Source organism: Takifugu flavidus, chromosome 19, assembly GCF_003711565.1.
Source record: "Takifugu flavidus isolate HTHZ2018 chromosome 19, ASM371156v2, whole genome shotgun sequence".
Classification (NCBI taxonomy): Eukaryota; Metazoa; Chordata; class Actinopteri; order Tetraodontiformes; family Tetraodontidae; genus Takifugu; species Takifugu flavidus.
In genome coordinates this window covers 7,707,647-7,732,804 of record NC_079538.1, presented here as the reverse complement: position 1 = coordinate 7,732,804, position 25,158 = coordinate 7,707,647, and the positions used below count along the sequence as shown (strand labels likewise).

Below are 25,158 nucleotides of genomic sequence, written 5' to 3'. Positions count from 1 at the left end.
CTGTTTTTGCCATTTTTAAAGAAAGAGGTGGGAAGCCTCTGCTCAGAGACATGAAGCAGTGCAATTTCCTGGCTGTTAGTGTAAATGAGCGCTTTAAAGTCAACAGCACACACAGGATTTTTAGATGTACAGGTCAGTTAAGAGAAACTTGGCATTCATGTGGCTGGAAAAACCAACAGGGAACTCATTAGATACATAGGTTGCATTGTATAGTTTACTTTCCCAGTGGTTAAAAAATGCTGACCTGGGTAATTTAACTGGTATGTATTTAAGAAACAAAAAACCAGGTGGTGAACTGAACAGGCCATGGACAAACAAGCTTTGTCCACACAGAGAAAATGAATCTGAGACAGCTGCTAATGGAGACTAGTTTGGACTGAGGGAACAGGAAAACAAAGGATGTATGTCTAAACTTGCGGAAGTAACCGGATAGAAAGTCAGCTAAAATTCCAGTATGTAGGATTTAGTGACATCTACAGGAGAAAATACAGATTAACTAAACATCCGTTCTGAACTCCTTCCCAAACAAAACAATCCCCCTCCTCCCAAATTAACTTTTGAACATTATGATATTATTCCTCGATTGTATTTCAGGAGTTTGGTCGTATTTCAATAGAAATGTATTGATTTATCTTGACTCCTGTCCCGCTGTTTTGTTTAGCTTATAACTATTTCAATAACGTTTCGTGTCCTATCATATTTAAAATATAAAGTGGAACAAGGACTAGACTTTGCGCGTTGATATAAACACGGAAAGATTTATATTTTAAATTTATGGTTGTGCATTTCCATTCCCAATTATTTTTCCCCCTGACTTTTAGGTTAGATCCGGAGTTCCGTCCCTCCGATTCGCTTTCAAAAGCGATCCAGTCCTGGTTTTACAGCCGACAGCCCCGTTCACTTGCATGGGCCAATCCATTCAGGTGAACTCCTCTGGCTCCGGTTCCAGTTTCCACAGGTGGTTGCGATATTTTCCGGGTTTTTATTTGTTCTCTTCCTACTTTTCCGCGTGCGTTTTTTCCCTCGCGACTCGCTCTGTCTGGCTGAATTTGAATAGTCTCTGGGAGGCAACGTCTCCAGTGGGCAGCAGCACGAAACCCCATGCTTTGAAAAACAAAAAGAATATGGCGGGATTAAAAGGACATATATACCCTCGACATGGAAAGCAACGTAGCCCGAACTTCTTTTAAACATTTGGGTTTTCGCGCGGAGTTTATGCTTCTCCAGTAATTTAATGGTTTGTAACAAAACAACATGCCTTTTCACCAGAGAAGCGTCGAGCCGCGGCGCGTGAGTCGGTTGTCGGCTCGCGACGGCTGGAGACCGGCGGAGGAGAAGGGCAGACGCAGGCTGCGGAGAGCCGTCCTGTTCTCGGCTCTGGACGATGTCGCCTGTCACACGCTGACCGGTTTGATTTACCAACTTTCTGACCTTTCCCGGCACGCCTGCGACATCTTTCTGGGCATCGAGAGGGAGGCAGGAGAGGTGTTCCGACGGTCCTACCGGATCCAGGGACGGCTGCGGAGCCTCCAGAGTGAGATCCACACGCTCGATCCCAAGAAAGTCCAAATCCGTGAGTGTGAACCTTTCATTCTTAACTACATCGGCATTTGAAATAAAGTGTATTCAATCCACGAAAGCTTTCTTAATGGATGTCTGTTTAGGTCCAGGGTAATTGACAGAGGGAAGCAAACGACGTCACCACACATGGCTCTGTTTACCTTGTTTCAGAATTATGTTAATAGTGGCATGAGTCCTGTCAAAAGTGATGGATCTGTCTTTCACTCCTTCACCGGTCTGTCCATCTGTGTGTTCGTCTTCAGAGACAACCATTTGGACAAAATCATGGTTCTCTTATCTTGTGTTTGTATAGCTCCACTTTGGAAGTGTCACCTGTGGCCTTCCACCCCGGCGTTATATATTAACCCAGACTTTGATTCGTGTTATACTGTCAACCCAATGATCTATCAGTTCTCATGCTTCTCTGTATGGAAACACCGTAAGCACAATGTTTGCCACATACTTTAGCTGCAAAGTACTGTATAGTCAGCAGACCTGCCCAAATTCTTTTCTCCATCAGCGGATGAGGATTTAACTTCTGAGTCATTATCTTTTGTTTATTTCATTTATATTGTGTGGTGCTCTGACCATGAATCACTCTTTTTCTCTTTCCCACACACGCACAAAAACTGTCTGCAGCTGAGCAGACACTAGAAACAAGTGAAGGATGAGCCGTGGAGACAACAACAGTATGTGCACGGTTTTACCGGTAATAGTCACGCCTTGTTTGGAGGGTATCCATGAAACAGCATTCATGGGGCGATGAAATAATCTTGTCAGCTGTGCTGCGACATGACTCCACAGCTCCTGTTATCTGTACCTGTTGAAGTTCTGTTGGAGTCGGGAATGGGGATGAGTTCTTCAGGCTGGAATGCGTGACTTTGAAAGCTGTAGTTGACAGCACTGTGCGTGGCTTCAAGGACAGAAATGCACATAAAGGGGTCTGAAATCCAGATTTATGAGTCTCCTTCCTTCCTCGCTGAACACCTGTGTCGTTGCCATGTGATTACCTCAATACCTCGCCATAGAACACCTGGAGTAGCCAAGTTTGTTTTGATGGATCCTGTTATATCCTGTTATATCCTCTTAATACTGTCGTAATAAACAATTTATTTTACATTAGGCTCAAAAGTGAGCATTGAAACAATTAAGAATTCTATTATCCTACTGTGTGTGTGCATTGAAGCATTGTGACCTTCTAGTTGCTTGTCTTTAGCTACTAAGGGTCAGGATTCCTACTCTAACCTCAGGTCGGTGATGGATCATGTTACCGGTGAGGGGCCCCTATACGTTGGTGGGCTGACATGGATGCAAGAATGTGTTTGTGTGTAGTGCCACACTCTTTTTCAGCCCAGACAGTCAAATCATGGAGGGTAGTTGGAACAGGGGTGTGACAGATAGATGGGATTTTCCTCTCTTTCCTCCACCGTTAATCCATTCATACTGAAGTGCTGCCCATCAGGTCATAGGTCATTCTCTCCAACCTTGGAGGGTAACAGCTGGTACTCCTGAGTCAAAAGTTTAAACAAAGTCTAGATAGGCTGCAGGGCGCATCAGGTCAGCTCAACTCTGGTTAATAGGTCCACATCCTTTTCTAATGATGACCTTATTTGATTATGCAGCGGGACCATTAAAGCAAAAGGACAAAGAGACTTTGGCTGTTGTTGTGCCAGGAAAATGCGGTAATAAAGATACCATTCACAGTGGTCTGATGAGGACATCATAAAATTTTTACGCACAGTGTGTAACTGCGACTAAAGTTCAACAAAACTACGCTTCATTTTGATTTTAAAATAAATAAAGATAACATGTCAATGTAGGAGTCTGTGGCCGTTTTAACTGCACACGTCATAAATGGGATGTTATTTGAAAACAAGTTAAACACTAAATTTCTGCCAAATATAGTAGTGGGTTGAAAAAAGCCTTCTATTTTAGTGTTGGAATTAGGTCAAACTATTGAATGAAGGCTAATTGAGACTAAGGACATGTCTGTCAAATAACCGGATAGCTTCTTGCTACGGCACATCTCACCAATCTTTCTTTCATGGACGCAAACTTCTGTGCGAGCATTCCAACATCGCTCGCTTATTTATAGAAAGACACATGTTCTTGCCAGTGAGCCTTCATCTGTAGCATGCTATCGTGTTTAGCACGCTGGTATGTCAAAGGCATCTCAAGGACCTACGTGTGTTAGTGGGCCATACTTGTCTTGTTTGTTGATGGAGGTTTCAGTTCATAATGAAAACAGACGACCACATCCCGTGGAACACAACAGGAGGAAACTGCAGCTTGGATTTTGTTGAAGCTGTGCCCCTATCATGTGACCTGTGTAGTTGTGCTAGACAGACACACATGTTCACACAATCATAGTCCTGTCTGGTTCTGTAGCTGTCGTGATCCTATCCCTGGAATATGGCAGCCCTTTCCCACTCTTACTCTCTGTTTTCTCTCAAGTTTTTCCTTCCAAGTCTCTTTTGTTGCCTATGGGACTGGGTCGACCTCTTGGACCAGGCCAGACCGGAATGGATCCTGTGGGAACTGACCAGTACAATCACCCTCTGAATGTAGGGGAGTGAGTGAATACTAACAAGGACAAGTGACGGTAGATTTGACAGTGTATGCACGAGCTCTCGTATCTGTACACACAGTAAAGGTAGAGAAGAGCGAGGGAGTGGCTGCATAAGGTGCACGGAGGAGCAGTGACTAATGAATACAAGTGATGTTTTTCAAGCTCTTTTCTGTTTGCCTTTGTGCACGTGTGCCCTACCCTCAGCAGCCTGCCGGTGTTACCACCGTGCACCAGTTGGTCACAACATGTTATGTTTCAACCCCAACTGTTCCTGCTCACTGCTGTTCTGAAGAAAGGGCATTGATCATGGAAACACAATGTAGTATGACCATGAATTTAATCTTGTTTCCTCTCATTTTCTGTTAATTACAACTCGTATAAATGGGGTCACGGGTGTCACTGTGTGAGAGGCAGGGAGACGTACTGGACGGGTCACCAGTCCATCACACCCACACTACTCGCCCACCTAAAGGGACGATTGAGTGTCTTTAATGATCACTAATCAATCATCCTCTCTTTGATGTTTTGAGCTTTTCGACGTTTTTCTGGGAATTAAGCAGACCAATTAAAAACAGGAACTTTTAACAAATTAAAAGATGATTAAGGATTCAACAGAACAGTTTGACAGGTTTTTTTGAGTGTCATTTTCAGTGTTTAAATGTGTGCACAGATGTGGCGTGTTTCAGTGTGTTCTATTGTCAGCCACTCTCCCTTTTGACCTTTGCTTTCCCTCCCTTTTTCCTGTGTTTCCAAGTCTCTTCCTCTCCTTGACTCCCTGTCCTGCCGTTCTGTCCCTGTCTGTCTTCCTGTTGTTCCATACGACCACCAGACCTTTCCTCTGTGATCTGTCCGTCCTCCTCTGCTCTTTGATGGCTGCCCTGATGCTCCCAGTGCCACACTCCGACAACAGAGACAGAGCCCTGCTCTCATCTTTCGCCTGCTCTTTGTTTGTCTGGATGTCCTTTTATTCCTTTTTCCAGCCTGCCCTTTTAATTTTGGATAATCTATGCAGCTTTGAGATTTGCTGCTCCTTGAACACACACCCACCTGTTTTGCAAAACATGGTTAATGCACTTTTTTGTTGTGCTTGATTAAGTGCTACATTTATATATTTTCATATATATGCCATAGATTTGCATGAATGGACGCTGCAACTTAATTAGATGGTGGATGCATGCAGACCTATGGGCATGTGTTTAATGTATTTATTTAATAACAGCTGTGCTAGGTGTTGATCCACTTTTATTGTGGCAAATGTAAGTTTTGAATCAGAACCTGTTTATTGTTTTAGTCAGGCAGTCATGGCCATGGCATGTGGTGTGACAAGCAAGCACGCATCCACGTAGCACATAATGACATTCTACAGCAGGTGGAATCTCATCTTACAGGCTGTAAAGGCTATTGTAATGCTTCATCTGCCTTTTTTTTTTTTTTACTGCACTCCAGGACTAAACACACATGTGCACAAGCACACACCACACTAGCTGTGTGCCACTTATGTACAACAAATGGGGATTTCTTTCTACGTCTGTCACTCTGTGCTGCTTAAATGCAATTGAGTTATAAAGAATCTACAATACTGCTGAACATGGAGCCCAAATGTCAAGAATGAAACCTCTGAATCTATTTATTTATTTATTTTGTGCAGTACTGCTGGCTCAGTCTAATTTTGATGCGGTTGTGCGCTCCCGGATTACATAGCTACACAAAACATGTTGTATTTGTTCATATTCCAACTCTGGTTGCCAAATGTAGCAGGTGTACAGTGTTCAGCATGGCTGCCACATAGAGCGGTTACCAGAAAGGATGCTAATGAGCGGTCCTCAATGTGTTCTAACGGTCCACGCATCTATTGGCAGCATGGTGATGTGCTATCATATATGCTCTATATGGACCGCAGTGCACTCGCACAATACAGCTTGTGTCTTTGGTTGTCGGTTGTTTTAGTCATGCTGTGTGATTGTAAACATCAGACATACAAAATATCCTCCTGTTATAATTTATTTGATTGGACTCGTGCTTCAGAACCTTTGTTTATTGATTAAAGAGATGTTGCCTCCGGTCTATGGTTAAAACCCCTGCGTCTGCTCATCTCCATGCAGTGGTTGGCAAGACTTCATGTGACTAAATCTAAATGATTGTTTTTCTTTTGCTCGTCTCTTATGTTTGTCGTTGTAGTCAAGTGCTTCTTCCTACCCTGCAGCCCAAGTCATGCACCCCCCCTCTCCTTTTACTCTCCACCAAGTTCAGTTCAGTACATTGTCTTTAAATGCGCTGTGCAAAGTTATTTTTCTTTAGCTTTGCCCAGAGTCACATGCTCAGGAAGGACCACTCAGTGGGGGGTTTAGAAGCATTGATGGCGATTATGAGGAATATGTTTTTTTTTACAGCCACATAATGGTTAATCTCTTTAAGCTGGGCTTCAGTCTGAAAAGCACCGCTCACTAATGGAGGGGGCAACTGGAGAATGTTCACATCTGACCTTTTCTTGGCCACCCTAAATGAGTCCAAACAAAGGTCTTTCAGTCATGAAATGTTTGGCAGGTGAAAGTGCTGGGGATTTGGCCCTTCACAGACGTGCACATCTGCCCTGAAGGCTAATGCCAGCTTGTTTTGTGTGTGTTTATTTAGCTGCGATGTTGACCATCTCCTCCTTCATGCACGTGATGAGCGGCTGTAGAAAGCTATGGCAGCGATATCTGTTTGGTCAGGTGTGTTTTCCAGCTCCGGTTTATTTTCTTTCTTTCTTTTCTCCATAAGGCTTTGGGGTGAACAAGATGAATGGGCTTTATGGTGTGTCGGGCACTCCTCGCCCAGGATCTGAGAACATCAGCCCTGGCTGTAGGATATGGAAGCCTGTGGTGCTGTATTGTGTAACAGTGATTTCATCCAGCCTGAAACTACGGGAAAGTTTCATCCTTCTCGGAGCCACTGTGATTTGAGAGGGATTAGTTTCATACCTGAGAGCAGGACAACTGCTTGTGTTTAAGATTTGTGTACATTTGAAACTGAATATTTAAAATGGCATCGTTTCCACAGGAAGTCTAACAAGTTGCACTGCTTTACTCCCGTCTCAGTTATTTTCTTGTTTGCAACCTGAGTTGGGCTTTTCTTTCAGGGCCATATGTGGGAATTTTTATTGTGTGTATGTATATGCAGGTAAACATCCTGTAATTTTTCTCATTTAAACCCATTTACCGGATCTTATTTCCTTTATTGTTAATAAACACTGGTCCTTCTGTCTTTGCTTATATCTTTATGTGGTTTGTGGCTTTAGGTCTGTTCTTGAGTTGGGTTCATTTGTACCAGTCATCTCGAGGAGAATTTCAGGTAATCCTTGCGTGGATCTGTGTGTATTTGAAAACAACCCTTCTCTGGCGAGGATGCGGGTTGCTGTTGACAGTCACAACACCTTGTCTCTTCAGAATCGGCTGTATGTGAGCAGCAACGGCCCATTTATCGTCTGAACTGCAAAGACCTTGTTCAAGCTGTGATACAGCCATTATGTAAACAGCCATTATGCCGTCACCCATAAAGTAACCTTCTGTACATAAAGCCAGTGGGTACACACGGAATATTAATACGGTAAATAAAAAATAGGGTGGGATAATTATGCTTTAACTCAGTACAAAACAATTATACCTAATGGGATAATGTAATGGGATAATCCCATTAGAGGGCGGCACGGTGGTGTGGTGGTTAGCACTTTTGCCTCACAGCAAGAAGGCCCCGGGTTCGATCCCCAGTTGGGCTGGGGACTTTCTGTGTGGAGTTTGCATGTTCTCCCTGTGCCTGCGTGGGTTCTCTCCGGGTGCTCCGGCTTCCTCCCACAGTCCAAAGACATGCATGATTGGGGATTAGGCTAATTGGAAATGGTTTGTCTATATGTGTTAGCGCTGCGATTGACTGGCGTCCAGTCCAGGGTGTACCCTGCCTCCACCCATTGTGCTGGGATAGGCTCCAGTCCCCCCGTGACCCTCAGTGGAGGAACAAGCGGTAGAAAGTGAGTGAGTGAGGGATAATGTCCATAATTTGACAAGAACAGTCAAAGATTTTATTTGTTTGTTAATTCCATGAAGCCACAGCAGCTAACATGGTGACACCACACAAAGACCTCAGCCCCCCTACAACTTGCCCCTACCATCTGCTACAACTGTAAACACTCGGCGGGATTTGTCTCCCCCTCTGTCTGAGACTCACCTCCACTTCACTCCATCCTCCTGGGACTTTTGGAAAACCTTGTTTTTGAAGGCTCAAAGATGCTGGAAGTAGATGGGAAATGCAGGCTAATAAGGGCTATAAGGGCTCTTGGCCACGGGGAGTGGAGGTCCTCTGGGCTCCTCATGCCCTGAACTTGTGCTGATGAGAATGAAGGCCTTTGTTTTGCCAAGACTGAGCCAATGATGAGTGGCCTGCATGGAAATGTCAGATCCCCTAGGGCCACAAGCCAAAAAAAAGAAATCCATCAGTCATTCTCTTTTATCAAACATTTATGAATAAGTCTGGTGTGTTTGCACCATTTTGTCCTTAATAGTATCCCCTTTTCCATGCTTTCACTTTCTTTTTTTTCTCAGCTTTCGACTCACCTAATTCTCATATAGAAAGTATAAACGTGTTTATGGAAACTTGAGGAGAAAATTAATGATGACTGAGGCTTTTTTGTCTGTTTGAATGTTGTATGAAGCTACAAACAAAGGTGTAAAGAAGCACAAGTGGGGATCACTGTACATTATGGTGCATTATTACTACCCATAATGCACTGTGAAAAATGTACAACTGATCAAGCAATATATCCCATCATGTTTTGCAGCCACAGATGCGAAGCTAGACTTATTGCTAATTACTAATTAATAATTAGGTTAAATATGACAGCCATAATGGTATGTAAACAAATGACCAGTAATAATTTTACCTTTATTATCAGTAAAAAATGTCCAATGGCCTCTTTATGCAGTTAGTCTATTGGCACCCAAGACTTTAAACAATGCTAAGAAATTAATTTTGTGCATGGGAAATGGGGACTAAGCGATTTTTCATGTGTTTTCTCTAAATAAATCAACATATACATAATCATTTCTGTAATCATGTTAAATCCAAGCCACTAGTAAAAAATTTGGATATGCATCACATGAAATCCTGTAATTTGGATGCCAACTGTGATTTATTTTTTGAGGGGAGTAAATACCAAATGTTTTAACAGTTAGTTGAATGACTTCAATCTTGCATCAGTAATTGTGGCATGAAGTAATAAACATTGTTTATAGAGGCAACAATATCACAACTGAAAAAATAGGTACAGAAGAACAAAAGTGACTGAGGTAAGGGAAATGTTAAAGGTCATCTAACAGGATAACTAGGCATCCTAATTGGGTAGAAAAGCGTGTGTGTGTGCGCGCGTGTGTGTGTGTGTTTGTGTGCGCCTGCCCATTAGAGAAAAGGTTCTCTAGGAATACAGCTGTGCACAACTTCTTAGGGATGGGGGCACTAGGTCACAGGGAAACCTCTTAACTAGCTAAGTCATCATACACACACAGACCCTCCTTGTCTTTCACAAATGGGAACCTACCCAGTGGGCCTTTAATGTGGTTGTGGGATTGAGACAAGATGGGAGGGGATGCGGTTCCAGACGGGAGGGGGCGGCGGGGGTAATAGATGAGGTTTCGGCAGTTCTGTTCTTCATCTCTTTGTTTCGTCCCAAGACAGACACAAGTCAGGGTCTTATTTGAAGCAGCACATGGGACTGTGGTTTGGGTTAAACCCCAACAATTTCCCAGTTCTCTGGCGACGTATGGGAGTGGAACTTTGAGTGCCCCAGTGTACTGGGAAAAGCTTTTTTTTGAACATTTATCATGAGAAATTGCTTTTGCCCCGCTCAATCATTCTCTCCATCCTCACTGAATTTTGCAGCAGCCTCTGCTGCCGTGACATGATTCAGGCTGCTCGGCTCGCTACAGCAGCACGAATAATGCACTTTTAATGTAAGAACTTGACTGCCTTCTTTTGTTAATCTGAATAATGTTTAATAATAAGTTGAATTCTACGTCCACGTGTGGTGCTGTCTTTCCGGTTTAGCTTCTCAGCTCATGTTCATCTCCTCCCTGTCACCCGGCTTCAAACACAAGCTCATTGTGTGTCCCAGACAGCGTGAAACATGATGACACCTTCAGCACACACACTTCCGTATACAAATTAAACTGTGAGATCACTGTAGCCGACACAGTGTCAGTTTTCCAAACTGTGTATTCCCTCATGGCCCGTTCTTTATGTCTTATCGTCACCATTTTTCCACAGCTTTTCTAATGTGCTGCAAGAGGAGCATAATTTGGGGGCTGGACGGGTCAGATTACGATGCATGTCACATAAGAAATGCAAAAGAACGCTTGTAGTTTTAAAATTTGATATCTTTGGCTTTTGAAATGCCTATATAGGAGGTGATGATGCGGCCCGACGCCATCTCATGTAATCAGTGCTGTTGTGTAATGTTGACTTTACTGTTAACGCTCTGATCCTGTCTTTCCTCTGCAGCAACCCCCTTTTTTCCCCTGACACTGCACACTGCTACCACATGAAGCATCCTATCTTTTGTTTCCCCTCCAGAATAAACCTCCTGGTTCCAAATGTTCTAATACAGGTGCCAGTGCAAGGAGCTTGTGTTAAATAAATGTGGGTATTCTGCACCTCCCTGGTTTATAATCCCCATTGACTTTCTGTCAGTGCTGCTAATGAGATTGAGTTTGGCAAAGGACACTGAAGAGTGTGAGAAAGAATTCTGGCTTTTGCAACAAAATCACCATGAGGGCAGGGTTAAAATGTTTAGTTAATATGCAAAAGCTTCTGTGAGGCAGTTAAAATGAGGTTGATCATATTCATAGGTTTTTTTTTGTGATTTCTGGGCCAGATGTTTTCTTTTAGAATATGGGACATTGAAACTGAAGGAAGGAAGGAGTGTCGGAAATGCATGAAGAATGTAAAAAAGAGAGGAAATCCTTTGGTCTGTGGAAATCTTTCAAAAGCTCACACCATTTTTGGCAGATACTCTCTGGTGTTTTCACTCTTGATTACCTGCAGTTAAGAAAATCCACTCTGTGGTGAAGTTAACTGAGGGTGATGTAGAGGATGCAAAACTCCAGTCTTTTACATTAAACTCTTCTTCTTCTCCACATTTGAAACCACTATGAAAGACAAAAACCTCCCAACATCCTTTGGGAGATGACACTGTCAGCTACATCCCGTTCAGTTTCCTGTCCCCGCCAGCGTCCTCTCTGCACCAGAGCCCCTCGCCGTACCCTCCGACCACTGAGGAAAACGCTCTTAATCAGACAGCCGTCACATCCCTCAGGTTGCTGCCTCCGATTGTTGTCCAGTTTATCGTCATCGGCTGCAGGATGTGACACGTCTCTCACCACTGTTTCCTGCCGGATTGGAAAAGTGGCGCAGTGGTGAGGAATTGACCTGCAGAAAAGGAAGGTCACAGGGTTGTTCATGTACTTAATTATTTTCAACTATAAGTTCTGAGCTAGAGGCATCAGTATGCTGCTATACCAAGCTACATATTAACACATGGAGAAGAGATGGGCAGCTACCACTGCACATCCTTTCCACCCTGCCGTAGGGTGAAGCTAGATTTATGTTTACTAGAAATGATCACACTAAAATCCATTGCATTGCTTGGTGGGAATGCAGCTAAAATGCCGATTTCAAGTCAAGATGGTCGGTGTTTCCTTAAACCTGAGAATAGAATGAAATTTCATGTGTTGCTCAGCAGCGGAAACTTCGTGTGTTGGTGTGGGTGAGTGTGCACTTGCTTGCCCATGTGCTGATGACCTCTGGCTTGATAACAGAATAAGGCTCGAGGCGCCACACTCCATCCCCCTGACAACAACTGCCACTGGCAGATAGCATCCACATCACCGTAGCAACCTTAGGACTGGGAGGTCACTGGTTAGGGGCCCTTGAAGATACCACTCCCTCTTTTTATACACACAAACACACACACACTCATTCTCTCCCTTTCTCTCTCGCTCTCATTTTGTGAGGCTTTCAATTGGCCAGTTTCTGTACTCGCTGCACTAAACCAGTGTCAATTTCTTATTGTGTGTTTAGTCATGTGTCAGTGTGTATGGCAGTTTGTGTGTGTGTGGTTTCTAAATAGCTGTCAGCAGTATTGTGATAAGTGTGTGTGCGTCTCTGATGGGTTTGGCCTATAAGATGGTACCATGCCTGTTAAAGGAATAAGTATTTGGAGCCAAAAGCCAAGGAGCAGCCCGTACGCAGGTCAGTGAAGTGAACATTGTCTCGTGCAAGTGTTTGTGTGAAAACCCATCCATCTAAATTATGTGTACACACGCTCACAAACTAACTGCTGGTGCTCAGACAAATGTGTGAACGATGTGAGCCAAGTCTGGATGGTGGAGTGCAGTTTGTAGTGGTTAAAGCTGCCTGTCCGCTGGGGTGACCTGATGAAGAGCAGGAGGAGTCTGGATTCTGGTGCTAAGCTCACTGATAGGTGGCTGAATGGGAACATAGACGACCTGTCATTGCAGCTAACTGGTTTCCAGTCTGTGTTGCATGATGTGATAATTGCACATTGAATGTTGCATCATGCTTTGCCCCAGCACACTGTCTCCGGTGTAATAACGGTGTGTTGTTGATTTATACGCCTGCCATGAATGGAGGGGTTTGTTCATCAAAAACTGCACACATAGCCTCCATGTCTTACTGGATCATGCAGCATTTAACTTGGTTTCAGTGCCAATAAACTTTCCCGTGGCTGATTTTTACCGTGTTTGATACTTGTTAGTTCTTTGTTAGTTTTGAGGACCTTCAGTTCAGATGATAACTGCAAGTTGTTTCCAAAATACAGCATTTGTCTCCCAGCATACAATGAAATTGATCAGCCATGTGTCTGCATCCTTGCTGGCCAGCTATAGCTGCACCACAGAAACCCTGTTTTGATAAGACATCCCAAGTCCTCACACTGTGAGAACTCTGCCCCCTGCGATATTATATTTCTGTGGATTCCTCGTTATTTATATGGAACAAATGAGACTGATGTTGTTCTCTTCTCTCCACATGGGCTTGTTCTTTGGCCTGACCTCTGTCTTCATATCGCCTGACCACTTTATGACCTCACCTACGAACTCAAAAGGTAAGTGCTTTAACTCGACTCATTCCATCATCATAAGACTATTTACATGGGAATCTGTGTATTAATAAAACAGCAACTTTTTAAAGTAAAGTACCAATTTTGATAGTCTTTGTGTAAATGAACCCATTCAATATTCAGCAATCTGACCAGTAACTGCTGGGATTGACTCCAGCACCTCCTGTGATCCTGTTTAGGAATCAGCAGTAGTGTATGAGGAATGAATGAGTGGTGAAAAAGTCATTTAAAACACCTTAAAAGATGATTTTGTGGGGGTTTGATAGCCAGGGCAAACTGAATTTTACCTGTAATGACCTGATGCATAAATAGGTCAAGGGTCATCTTCTTGTGTGACCATGAAATTCAGCCTGTTACGTGTGTGTGTGATGTCTGGCTTGATACACAGACACCAGTCTGCTTCCCTCTCTCATTACACTTGAGTCCTCAGTCACGCACCAGCAGCACCTTAGGAAGCCGCCCACCTGGTTTCCAGTCCCTCAGCTCTGCCTGTTTTTGCTCTGTAGATGCCGACCTGCTCTCACACCCCTATGATCTGTATCACTTATCTTCACCCTGGTCCTCGTTCTTTTGCCTGCAGCTTTTGTGGACTTGTTCATCTAGTCTGACTGTCTCATTTCCCAGGAGTTATGATTCACTATTAATAAAGGAATTATCAATGCATGAACTTCTAAGAAACTATTCTTGTTAAATTCAGGGTGAATTAAAATAGCCTGGAACCCCACCACACCCGAAACACTTAAATTATTGTGTAGATTTTTATGAAAAAGAAGAAGGGGTCAAAGTCAAAAGGTTTTAAGAAAAAAGATTATAGTAATCTCAGATGTAGCAGAAATATGTGTGTATGTCAGATGCTATAATTTGTGATTATTGTGGAGTAAAATGGATTTTAGGGTCTCCAAAGCTCTTTGTTCACCTCTGAACCTGTTATTTGAGTCGGGATTACTTTTAATCCAACAGTCTTCTGAAATAATCCCAGCATTTATTTGACAGCGAAGCAAATGGCATGCGTGACATCAGTTTCACAAGGGGAGATGGGTGACGGTGCAGGTCTAGACGTGTGGGAGGGTGGAGACTGGCCCTGCGACATCCTCTGCAAATAACTGTTTACAGCACCAGCCCATGTTTGTGAACCATTGGAGCCACAGGATTAGACTTTTAATAAGAGTTGTCTCATTCAGCCTCTAATTGATGCCTTTTAATAGCGGATTGGGGGAACTCTGGTTTTTGTGTCACTGTGTGGACCAGCTGGTTTCCCTCTGTCTTTAACCCCTTTTCTTTTTTGCATGTGACGTGCAGCATTTCGCTGGCTGACCTGTGACCTGTGTGGACTCCAGATTTTTCATGAGATTAGACTAATGAGGCTTCAGCTCTCTTTAAGTGCATCACTCTTAATCCATAAAGAATTTAAAGCCCAGCATGGTTACACATCATTACTGTTATATCATATCACAATTGCATGTAATTCCTTTATTATTCTGAATCTGTGTACTGTAGAATAAACATAGTAAAATACCCTGAGGAGGAGCACTGGTGACACACGAGATGCAGCTAAAAAACTAGATTGTGTTTCTTGAATGCGGGTCAGTGTTTTATTTTCTTTTGCTGGAAACACAATGTTCTTTTTTGATGTGTAACTGAATACACGCTTCCTCATGAATAGTGTACTGTATGTAGTTTGAGTAAATCATAGCAGCAAAGACTTCTGGTAATATGCCAAAACTGGCACTAGTGTAGTTTTAAAATGGTCAGCAAGTGTGTTCAGAAACATGCAGCACTCCTGGAAAGCACATTTATGCTCCATACACACTCCTACAAACAGCTTTACGGTCACACGCACATACTTGGAGTGGGAAAGTCCCTTCTGTGTGGTGCACCGTGGGTGGGTGGCCATGGCTAGTAGCCTTTGGCTTTGAGTCTGAAGTAGGCCGAGAGAGTTTGTGTTTCACCTCCTCCGTGCAGCGACACAAAGGCGTGCTGTGTTGAAGAGTTTGGACGTAAGGGGTCGGGAGAAACAAAGAATTCTGGGATACGTCGCTGAGATTTGAGTCTGAATTACGAGCTGAGGAAGGATGAGGAGACGGCAACAGTGATAGATGTGGCAGAGAGGTTTGGGGAGATGGAGAGAGACAGATGGGAGGAGGGAAGGGAGAGTGAAATGGGTCGGAACATCCCTTTAAACTTCTGACGGTGTGTCTTTGGGGAGATCATCTGGATTGGACTGTACATTTCAACAGTTTTACCCTGTCACATAGCCCATAACTCTCCATTTGTTTAGATTATGATGTGTGGGTGGGAGGGTGTGTATTTTTGGGTCCGTCTATTATGGCTATTTATGCTTGTCTGTCAGAGTTTGTCTCTAATGTGCTAACGACTGGAAGTCATTGCTGCCAGCTGCTTGGTTAAAAAGTCAGGTTCGGAAAGAAGATTCTGGGGGTTGGTAAATTACAGCTGCTTTCTTTCAGCATCTGAAGAAAGCTCGAACTGGTTTAATGCAGCGCTGTGAGCCAGGACGAGGGGGGATGAGCTTTGAATAACCAATGATTCCGCACTCCCCCGCGTGTCAGGTCTCTCAGATCCGCAGAGGGCAAAGTGCCAGACACAAAGTCGGTGCTATTGTCCCAGTAACGGTCGTGCTGCCGCCTGTCCAATCAGCATGTTTTCGCTCCGCCGTCTTTAACAGTTGCCCGTCTCGATCACCTTCTTCTCTTGTACGTTTTCACTTGGATGGATTTTTTTGTTATCTGTCCACTACGCCGTCTGCCTCCCTAAATCTGTGTTAATGCTTGTGTTGAGTGTTTTTGGATGAACTGCAGATACATACGGGCTTGATGGGCCACACACGTACTTTCCAACATGCTGCAGGGCTGCTGCTACCGTTACTTCACATATCCTGGCTTTTATTGCTTTTCCTCTCACTTGTTTTCTCGTAAAAAGGCTTAATGTATAAGCAGATGGCACGTGATACTAACACCTTTAACTTTAACCTTATTCTTTGCATTTTATGCTTGTCTACCTTATTCCACACTTCAGTTCCACCTGTCGACCCTACCTGCTTGGAGTTACCTCCACAATCACGTCTGTCATTGTTTTAATGCAACAGGCAAATGTCCAGCTCCAAGGTCGTCTCTACCCTCTGACAAATTTGCATCGTGGCACAGGAAAACACTGCAGCCAAAAGGCCACTGTGCACACGTGCAAACTATGAGTGCAGTATTGAAGTGAGGAGCTGTGCTGATTCTAGTAGACAACTTCTTACATCTGCCACTAGCTGTACTGTTGATGTACAGTTATTCAGGAGAAAGCAAAATAAAGAGCGTTCTGCTGTAAACAGGCATTGGTTTTCGAGCACAGTCATACCCTTGAGATTTAAAAACTGGTTTGTCCACACGTCGAAATTACACAAACCCGGTTCAAACACATTTGTGACAAACATGCTTCAGCAAGAGGAAAACACTTTTCCATGGTGGAATCAGACTCTCAAAAGTGGTCAGTCGTGAAACATATTTGAGTCCTTGCTGACAGATTTTCACAGGTCATGGTTCCATGCTTTATAGTATGAACCTCAATAGGATGTCAGGCTTGTGCCAAAACCTGAATGCAAATGCGAAGCACATCTGGCCTCAGGTCCGCTGTAAAAGCTCCATCCCTCAGGCATGACTGATCAGGAATGCACAGTGTCGACCGCACCCTTCCCTGCACCCCCCACCCACCCACCCAACTACTGGACAGAGTCCTGATGGGCGTGTGTATGTGCGTGTGAATACCCTACTCGGATTACCATAGTTGATTCCTTCTCTAAGCTAAAACGCCACTCCTTACTCAAACTTTCAAGCAGCTCCTCAAGACATTTCTTATTCCTGCCTCTATCTTTCACTCACAATGTAAAATAAAAAACCCTCCTCTCTTCACACTTCAAGCTCAGCTCTGCTGTTTTATAAGTTAATATTTGCATTCAAAAGGCGAAGTGTGCACGTCTCCGTTTCAGCCGTGCATTTTTTCCCATTAACTATGTGTGTGTGCCGGCAGTAAATCAATCACACAATTGTACGTGGAGACTCACATATTTGTGCATGAAACAGCTTTTTGCTCAAGGCTAAGCACAGCTGTGCCATGGGGTCAGGGGTAAGAGGTCACAGGGCAGTACCTGCTTCACGTTCCCATTTTTGGATACACACTACCACATTTTTAGCACACACACACACACACACACACACACACACACTCACAGTGTTATATGAGAGCGGTTGTCTCAACTAAGTCGCTAGCCTTCACCAGCAATAATGGAGTTAATTTACACAAACACACACTCACATGCATGCACATACACAGACAGACCCTTTTGCTGGAATAATAGATGTTGGGATAATGGAACACGTGGCCAGAGGAATGAGGGGTTTATGTTCAGCTCAGAATGAATTGACTTTAGGGTTGTGGACCTTCAGGGGTCAACATCTCCACCCTGGGCTCTTTCACAGATGTGTGTGTCCTCAGATCATTTCCTCCGTTGAGACTGAATGTGTAAAATATCATCGTTATCTGTGACTAGATTGCTATCTAGGCACACCCAAAAAAAACACAAATGTACTTTCTTCTCTGGGGACATAATGCAGCCAGTAAATTACTCTAATTTAAGTTAAGTGTTGTACTTTTATACACAGACACGCACTGTGCAAAAAGTGCTATTTTCCGGCTCATTTATTCTGTCAGTGAAGACCCAGAACAACACGGACCAGCAGATAGGAATCTGTAAACCTAATTGCGCCCCCATGTGGTTGTATTTCGTAATCACATATTGGTTACGGCCTAAACTTATGGGGTTTTTTTTGGTGTGGGGGGGTTAACGTTGAAAAATATTGGTTCAGTATCTGCACTTTCAAAAAAAAACATTTGAGGCAAGTATTGCTTTTACTTGGGAATTAGAAACATAACATTTATGAATGAAATATATGCACATACACACCTGGACTTTGCAGCTCCAGAGGGCAATCTGATGCTCTCTGAGGCACAGTCGTTCAGCTGGGGGCTGTTGCTTAGCTACTGGCCCTGCCTTTTGAGACTGGCCCTGTGCCCTGGAGGTTTTAAGTTGCTAGGCAGCTAACCTGATAGTCTCATTGTGGACTGAGTTGGTTTTTCCTTATCGTCACCTACTATCATGTGGTTTGGTCACCGTTGTTCTCACCCCATTGGGTGGCATTTCAAAGAGTTTATTATTACTATAAATATCAAATATTTGAGTAAGATACATGGCAGGATACACGAGCTGCTGCCAGTTGAGGTGAAGGCTAACCTTGGAAGGTCACCGAGGGGTCACGGTTTATGACCTCACAGGTCAGAGCTGTTGCAGCAGATGATGCCGTCTTAAGTGTTGTGTGAAGAGCGCAAACACAAGCAAAGGAACCATATTGTCTCGTAAATACCTGCTCAATCTTCCATGTAGTTCTTTCAACACACTCCTATAAGATTTTCTTGTTAATACACATTAAATTTTGGTACACCTATAAAATCAGTTCAAAATCTAGAAACTATAACATTGAGATGTGAATAGGCAAAAAAGCAAGAAATAAAAGAGGCCAGATTCTTAGTTTTTATATCCTTTAGCAGGATTTCAATACCCTCTAAGATGGAGGATGTGCTCTTTAACTTAATTTATTTTCCCAGAGATGTGTGCTTATTTTAAAACATGCATTAACTTTTTACCACTGAGCTGCATGGAAGCAAAGGGGTGAAATCTTTGGCTGCCGGCTAAACCATCCACAGTCAGCTAGTCTGGCTTGAAACGGCAATAAAAGCCTTCATTTGTGGTCTGTGAATGTGTCGGTGCTGAGACACATACTGTCAATCTGTGGACATGTGTATGCTTCGGGCGATGGCTTAGTTATCTGCCGTGTTACCCTTCTGCTTGTCCTGGTCAATATATTTTTAGCTTTCTGAGTTATTGTGCTTTTGTGTTACTCAACAATCACATTGCTGTCATTTTGCCATTCTCTGTGGCCGCACAGATGAAATCATGCTTTTAATTGGCTTTTTTCTAACAGGATTTGTTCCCTAGATGCTATATTGCCAGGAATCCTGCACAGATTTCCCAGATTAATTTTATTTAGAGCCAGATGGGTTATTTCATGTTTTAATTCTGTATCTTAAACGTTCAATTGGCCTAAAACAACCTTGTACAACCTGTTTACAGTGATTAGACTCATTTCTGCTAATTATCCCCCCATGACCCTAATGCCGTAAATACACGATGAAAGATTAATGCCACACACATCTTTGACTCGTGCATTAATGTGCTGCACATTAATATTAACATCACACCTACGACATCACTTTAATTTGTCGGTGTAATTTTGAATCGCAGAATTTTTAAATAAGACAAGTAACAAAGCGTAAATTTATTTCTTTATGTTGACAAACCTCCAGGAACAACAGATTCTGCCTGTTCCCCCCTTTAAAGAATGTTTGGAACTCTCAGCATATTGGGTCCTCTTCTTTAAATGGAACGCCATTAAATGTCCAACACACGATCCTTTTAAGCATATTGATTATTGTCGCTGCTGTTGGCTCCTTGTGTGCAGCTTTAACGGAATGAAAATGAGGACTCTTATGAAATGGAAGTGAGGTGGGGGATGCACCAGGATGCTGACCCCTGACTTTTTAATCCCCTTTGGGAATTATGCAAATACAGCAGTTTGTTCTCCTGAAATGTGGACACCACAATGGTCCCGTATTGAACCAACTCCGATGATTTGAGACCTTTCCTCATTTAATCCAGGTAATATGAGGTTTCACTGTGAGGCTTAATCATTTGCTTTAATCATGATTAGACTTACTCTCACTCACCCTTTTATTGCAGCTAAGTTGAATCCTTTGTAGGTTAATTATTAAAAGACTACACACAATTTGAGCCTCTGTCTCCCTGTGGAAACTGCAAGTGAATATATAGTAGATTGTCTGTCTACAAGGGGCAAATGAGTTATTTCCAGGGCTTGACAGAGCTGTGAGGATTTAAGTCTCGGTCAAAACCACAACCACAAATCTCAGATTGCGTTTTTTTCCCCGTGAAATAGATCCAGGGCTATATAAAGTTGTGTCCATGGGAAACTAGAAAATCTGAGGCGGTAACTACTGATTACATTACTGTGAATGCATACAAATGCAGACATACACATACATTTTGAGATCGTTTTCACACCTTGGAGTGCAGATGTTCCCTCTGTGGTTACACGTGAGTGGGAAAACTCTACCTCCCAAACACATACGTAACCTCCCACAGTGGCTTTACATCCTGGAGGATCAGTGTGACATTATAAATAAATACTTTGACTGTTATTAGACATTAAAAAGGAATACAGACAGTATTTCTTGTTCGTTTTTTTAATTCAGGGTTGCCAGTTAGTTGTCATAAATCTGTGATGCTTTATGTCTTCTATAACTTCTTATATAACTTCTTCTATAACTTCTTATATTTGTTGTTTAACTGGTTCCCTCATCGCCCCGGGCATAATATCAGCTACAATGAAGCTGGCTGAGAGACTGCAACGAGACTGCTCTAAAGTCTATTCTAGCAACTGGAATTTCTACAGGGGATCGTTAAAGGGGAAAAAAAGTTCAAGGTTGGGGGGGGGGGGGGGCGGAAAGGTGTTCCGGTGATTTAAAAGAAAACAAAATAAAACGGGCGACGGATCGAGGGAGTGGTTGCTGTGCCTCAGAGCAGGGATCAAGGGGAGGGGCAGAGATCAGAGTTTGTAGAAGAAAGAGAAAAAAGAGGGAGGGAAAGAAGAAGGGACGGGCTGACTCGTATTTCAGTACAGTGGCTACAGGGTTGCGTGGAATCCTAACCATACACTCAGATTGCACTCAAGTCTCAGTTCCTCACACAAGTCGTGGACTAACAAGGTTCCAGGGGACCTTCAGCAGCACTCTGCCCATCATCCGCCGGCACACGTCACACCTGAGGTCAGGTGTGCTCCAACCCTCCTGATTCTTCCCCTTTTCTTCAACTGAAGACACTTTTTCCCTACCAACGCGATGCAAGGCCAGCTCTTCCTCCATCTACCTGTGACAATGACAAAGTGAACGATGACAGGCTCCGAAGAGCACGAAGAGAAACAAGGTTGTCAGTAAGTCAGAGAGGAGTGCGGAAACCCCTGAGAGGCGTCGTTGTCTTGGCTGCCAGGCATCTGCACAGACACAAAGATCTCAATTTGGACCGTCAGGGAGAGTGTTTTTCCCGTGTGCCTGTAACTTCATCAGGCTGGGAATAGACCCTGGGATGTAGAAACCTCTTGACCTCCGGTCATTTCTTCTGCAGAGAGGTTGTGCGTCAGCTGGTGTGTCCGCTAACAACTGAAGATAAGTCAAGGGCACGTTTGGTTGTAAACAGCAACCACCGCATTTGAAAAGTGCCCCGGTGTAGTTTGGAGCCCTCTCACCAGTCCGTCACGCACCGACAAGGATCATCACAACCGACTTTAAGAGCGCACATAAAGCGTGTCGCAGAGGTGCGGTGATTTTCCAGATTGCTGCATTGCCTAAGTGTCCCTCTGGGTTTTGGGAATAACGCCCAGAACCCAAGAAAAGAAGGAAAAAGAAAAGGTTTAAGCCTGAATATTTGCTTGAGGCACAGATGTTAATTCAAGATGAAAGAGGTTGGAAGCTGAGACTGACCGCGTTGGAGTAATGATGTGGAGCCGTCCAAAGAAAGTCGAGAAAAACTGGGCTACAGCTGAACTTCCACCTGGAATTAATTTCATTCTTCACGTAGAATCGGAATAGTTTGAATCCCATGTGCAGAGCTGGATGGAGACATATTTGGAATGGTATTAGCTTAAAGAGAATATCAGTTATCCAGACCTAAGGATCACATCTCAGACTGAAAGTTCACATTGACATCGTTCTTTTGCGGACTCTACCAAATCGGGATGAGGGGGGACAAGAGGTGCGGGTCTTTTCGTAAAGAAAAACCCGCCGGCCTGTCCCGGGCTCTTAGCTGGCTCAGCGTGTCCTCCATCTCCCGCCAGAGCAGACGCATCTTCCACAGCCAGAATGAACTCCACTCTGCCCACAACCATCACACACACTCACACCCCACCTTTACGGCCCAGACAGAGATGAAGAGGAGGATGAAGACAACTGGGTCTACCAGCCTCAACACAAAACAGGTGAGGATGAACCGGGGAAGGAAAACCAGCAAAGATACCCTCTACAGATTATAGTTTACAGACGTTTACATTCTTCCTGTAGAAAAACACGCCCAGCAAACCACAGGACATGTTTATCTTGGCTGAAGCACAGCGTCATCGCAGACCTCCACTGAATGGAGTTTTGTCAGGAAGGCAGCGAATGACTGTTTATATGCACATGCAAAGCAAGAAGTGGGTCACTGTCTTTTTTTATGCTGCTCCCCTTCGTCACTTCCTCAGAACATCCTGGTTGCCGTAAAGAGCGATCCAGGGGGGTGGGGGTGAGATCATTGTTGGATGTGAGTGGGGTCAAAGGGTGCTTTGTGTGTGCAATAGGTAAACAGTGTCATATCAGTGCTGGATCAGGTGATGCTACGGGTACGGTGATGTCACTGGGTCCTGTTCCTTGGAGGGCGGGGGGGCAGTTGTTCCAATGTTGAAATACTGCAGTTTAAAGTTTTGGCCATACACTTAACTGCTTCGTTTTACTGCTCTTATTGCTTCCAGGGTATTGTGTTTCCTTATTGCGTCAATAATTTATTGACCAGGTCATTAGTGTTGTGTGCCTCTAGTTGGATATTGATGAAAGACTTAGGGGCAGTTGTAACTGTACACCGTCGTCTACCTGAAAAAGGAAATGGACACCATCACAGCGATATTGTCTTACATTTTATGGCCTATCAGGTGACTCCAGTTGCAGTCATAGGGCTAGTGGGGCATCTGGGATCATGGAAACCTTCCATATCAGCTTTTTGAACTGTGCAAAGGTCTTCTGTCAGCTTATCATCTATTTTAAATATTTTTCGTAACATTTCCAGCCATCACGACTTGAACTGCTCCATCTGTTTTTGTAAACTGCAAAGGTGGTTCAGACACGACAACCTGGCACAAAGTTGCTGTTTATACCTCTCAAGAATGCAGAGTGTGTTGCCCCTTTTATTTTGCATGTGTCAAACTTTCCTCATGGCACCCTCACCTCTGAACCGGCCTCTTCTTAAAACAGATCAGGGCTGCACATGTCTGACATGGTTGGAGCTCCTCACATTTTTCCCACATTCAGAAGACAGAAGCTGTCGTCTCCTTTTAGACTGAAACCTTTAACTTAAAGTGCAAATGGTGAAAGCCAGCTGAATAACTTCTATCAAATCAGCCTTCCTAGAATCACAAACGCATCATTGTTTCTTCATAACTCTGTACTCTGTTGCATATACGTCTAGGTTTTTTGCCTGGGTTTGGAGGTAAAGTCTGTTGGTTCATGTTTGGAACGTGCAGAAGAGGCTCCCTCTCATGACACGGTGGAATGTAAACAGCTCTCGTGTCCTCCTTGGCTGAGTGGTTACATTAGTCGTCTTTCTTTAAATCTACCAGTACCTTCTTTTTGTAGAAGCCTTTGGAAAGAAATTAGATTATACATCCTCCTAAAAGAATGTAACACAAGGTGTGTGAGTGTGTATGTGTGTGATCTCTGGAAAATGGGTTTTTGGGAAGTTTTTCTATGTACATTACCACAAGAAGGCTATCAACAAACCCTGTGTACGCCAATAGTGGTGAATTTAGGTAAAATGTTATCCAAAAACATCTTCATGTTCATATGTTTCCAATTCTTTCGCTACTTTAAAGTATATATTTGAAATAATATTGGACAAAAAGATGCTCTTTGTAATACATACAGTCTTGGGATGGGAGTGTAAAATTATAAATAACGTACACATTGCTTGCACAAAGGACGTATTTAGTGTCTTTGGTTTTCTAGGCTGGAGTATTTATAACATCTGAATATTGCTTCCTCACTCCTGCTGGGACACATTGTCAGAAACATGGGCACTGGCACACCATGGCTCTGTGTATATTTAGCCCAAAATGACTGCCTGTGGCTTCAAAACCTGCAATTTCGATGCCGCTTCTAGTCTCACTCGCTGTGTGTTTGCCTCTGTCGCCAAGGCAACAGGTGTGAGCGAGCTTCCTGGTGAGGTTCGGCTCGACTTTCCCGCTGGATGTGGCGAAACGAGGGACGTAAGAGATGACTGCTGTACGAGCTGTGATCGGGTGACTTGTGAAGGAGCTGGAGAACTTTAATTGACTGCAATATGCTGAACATCTGTAGATCAGAAAAAGTAGACCGTGCCAGGAACTAGATTGGACATGTGGGACATGGCTGCTGAGGGTCCTCAGCCTGAATCCCTATCAGATTGGGGATGTGGGCTTTACATGATTACTGCACGGCCCTCTTATGTTTTAGCATTGAGGCATTTATTTCTGTTTAAAATGTGCAGCTCAACATACTGACCTAAATCAGCTTTTTCTGGCAAACCGGTGTTGGCACAAAGAGAACTGGGTCTCTAATGAGCTGTTTATGAATTTAGGCTGTGTGACAAGGACATTTAGGACATGTTGGTCTGCATGTAATATGAATTTTGAGAGGATTCACCAGTTTTGGAGCACACACACGGAGCAATGCTCTAATCATTATGTGTAAACCCAGATTAGCAGATGATAATTCGCCGCAGGAGGGAGATGTGATTTATGAGGCAGCAAGGCCCCATTAAAACGCAGACATGGAAACCTGCCCATGTGGCCCACAGCCCGGGGCCTGCGTACACACCGAACACTCATGTGCGACTCATCTTTAAAGAAAGATGAACTGAAGTGTTTCTGATCACCATTTCTCTTTCCTTTTCCCCTGT

The 25,158-nt window shown here is 43.7% G+C and overlaps 1 protein-coding gene across 1 annotated transcript in view; it reads left to right on the top strand.

The window, feature by feature from the left end:
• Nucleotides 1–1,045: 1,045 nt before the first annotated feature.
• LOC130516249 (NHS-like protein 1) overlaps nucleotides 1,046–25,158 on the top strand; it is a 56,822-nt gene continuing 32,709 nt past the window's right edge. The window contains 1 exon segment of the mRNA XM_057017162.1: nucleotides 1,046–1,573. Coding sequence (XP_056873142.1) covers nucleotides 1,255–1,573 — 319 coding nt within the window. The 5' untranslated portion in view covers nucleotides 1,046–1,254.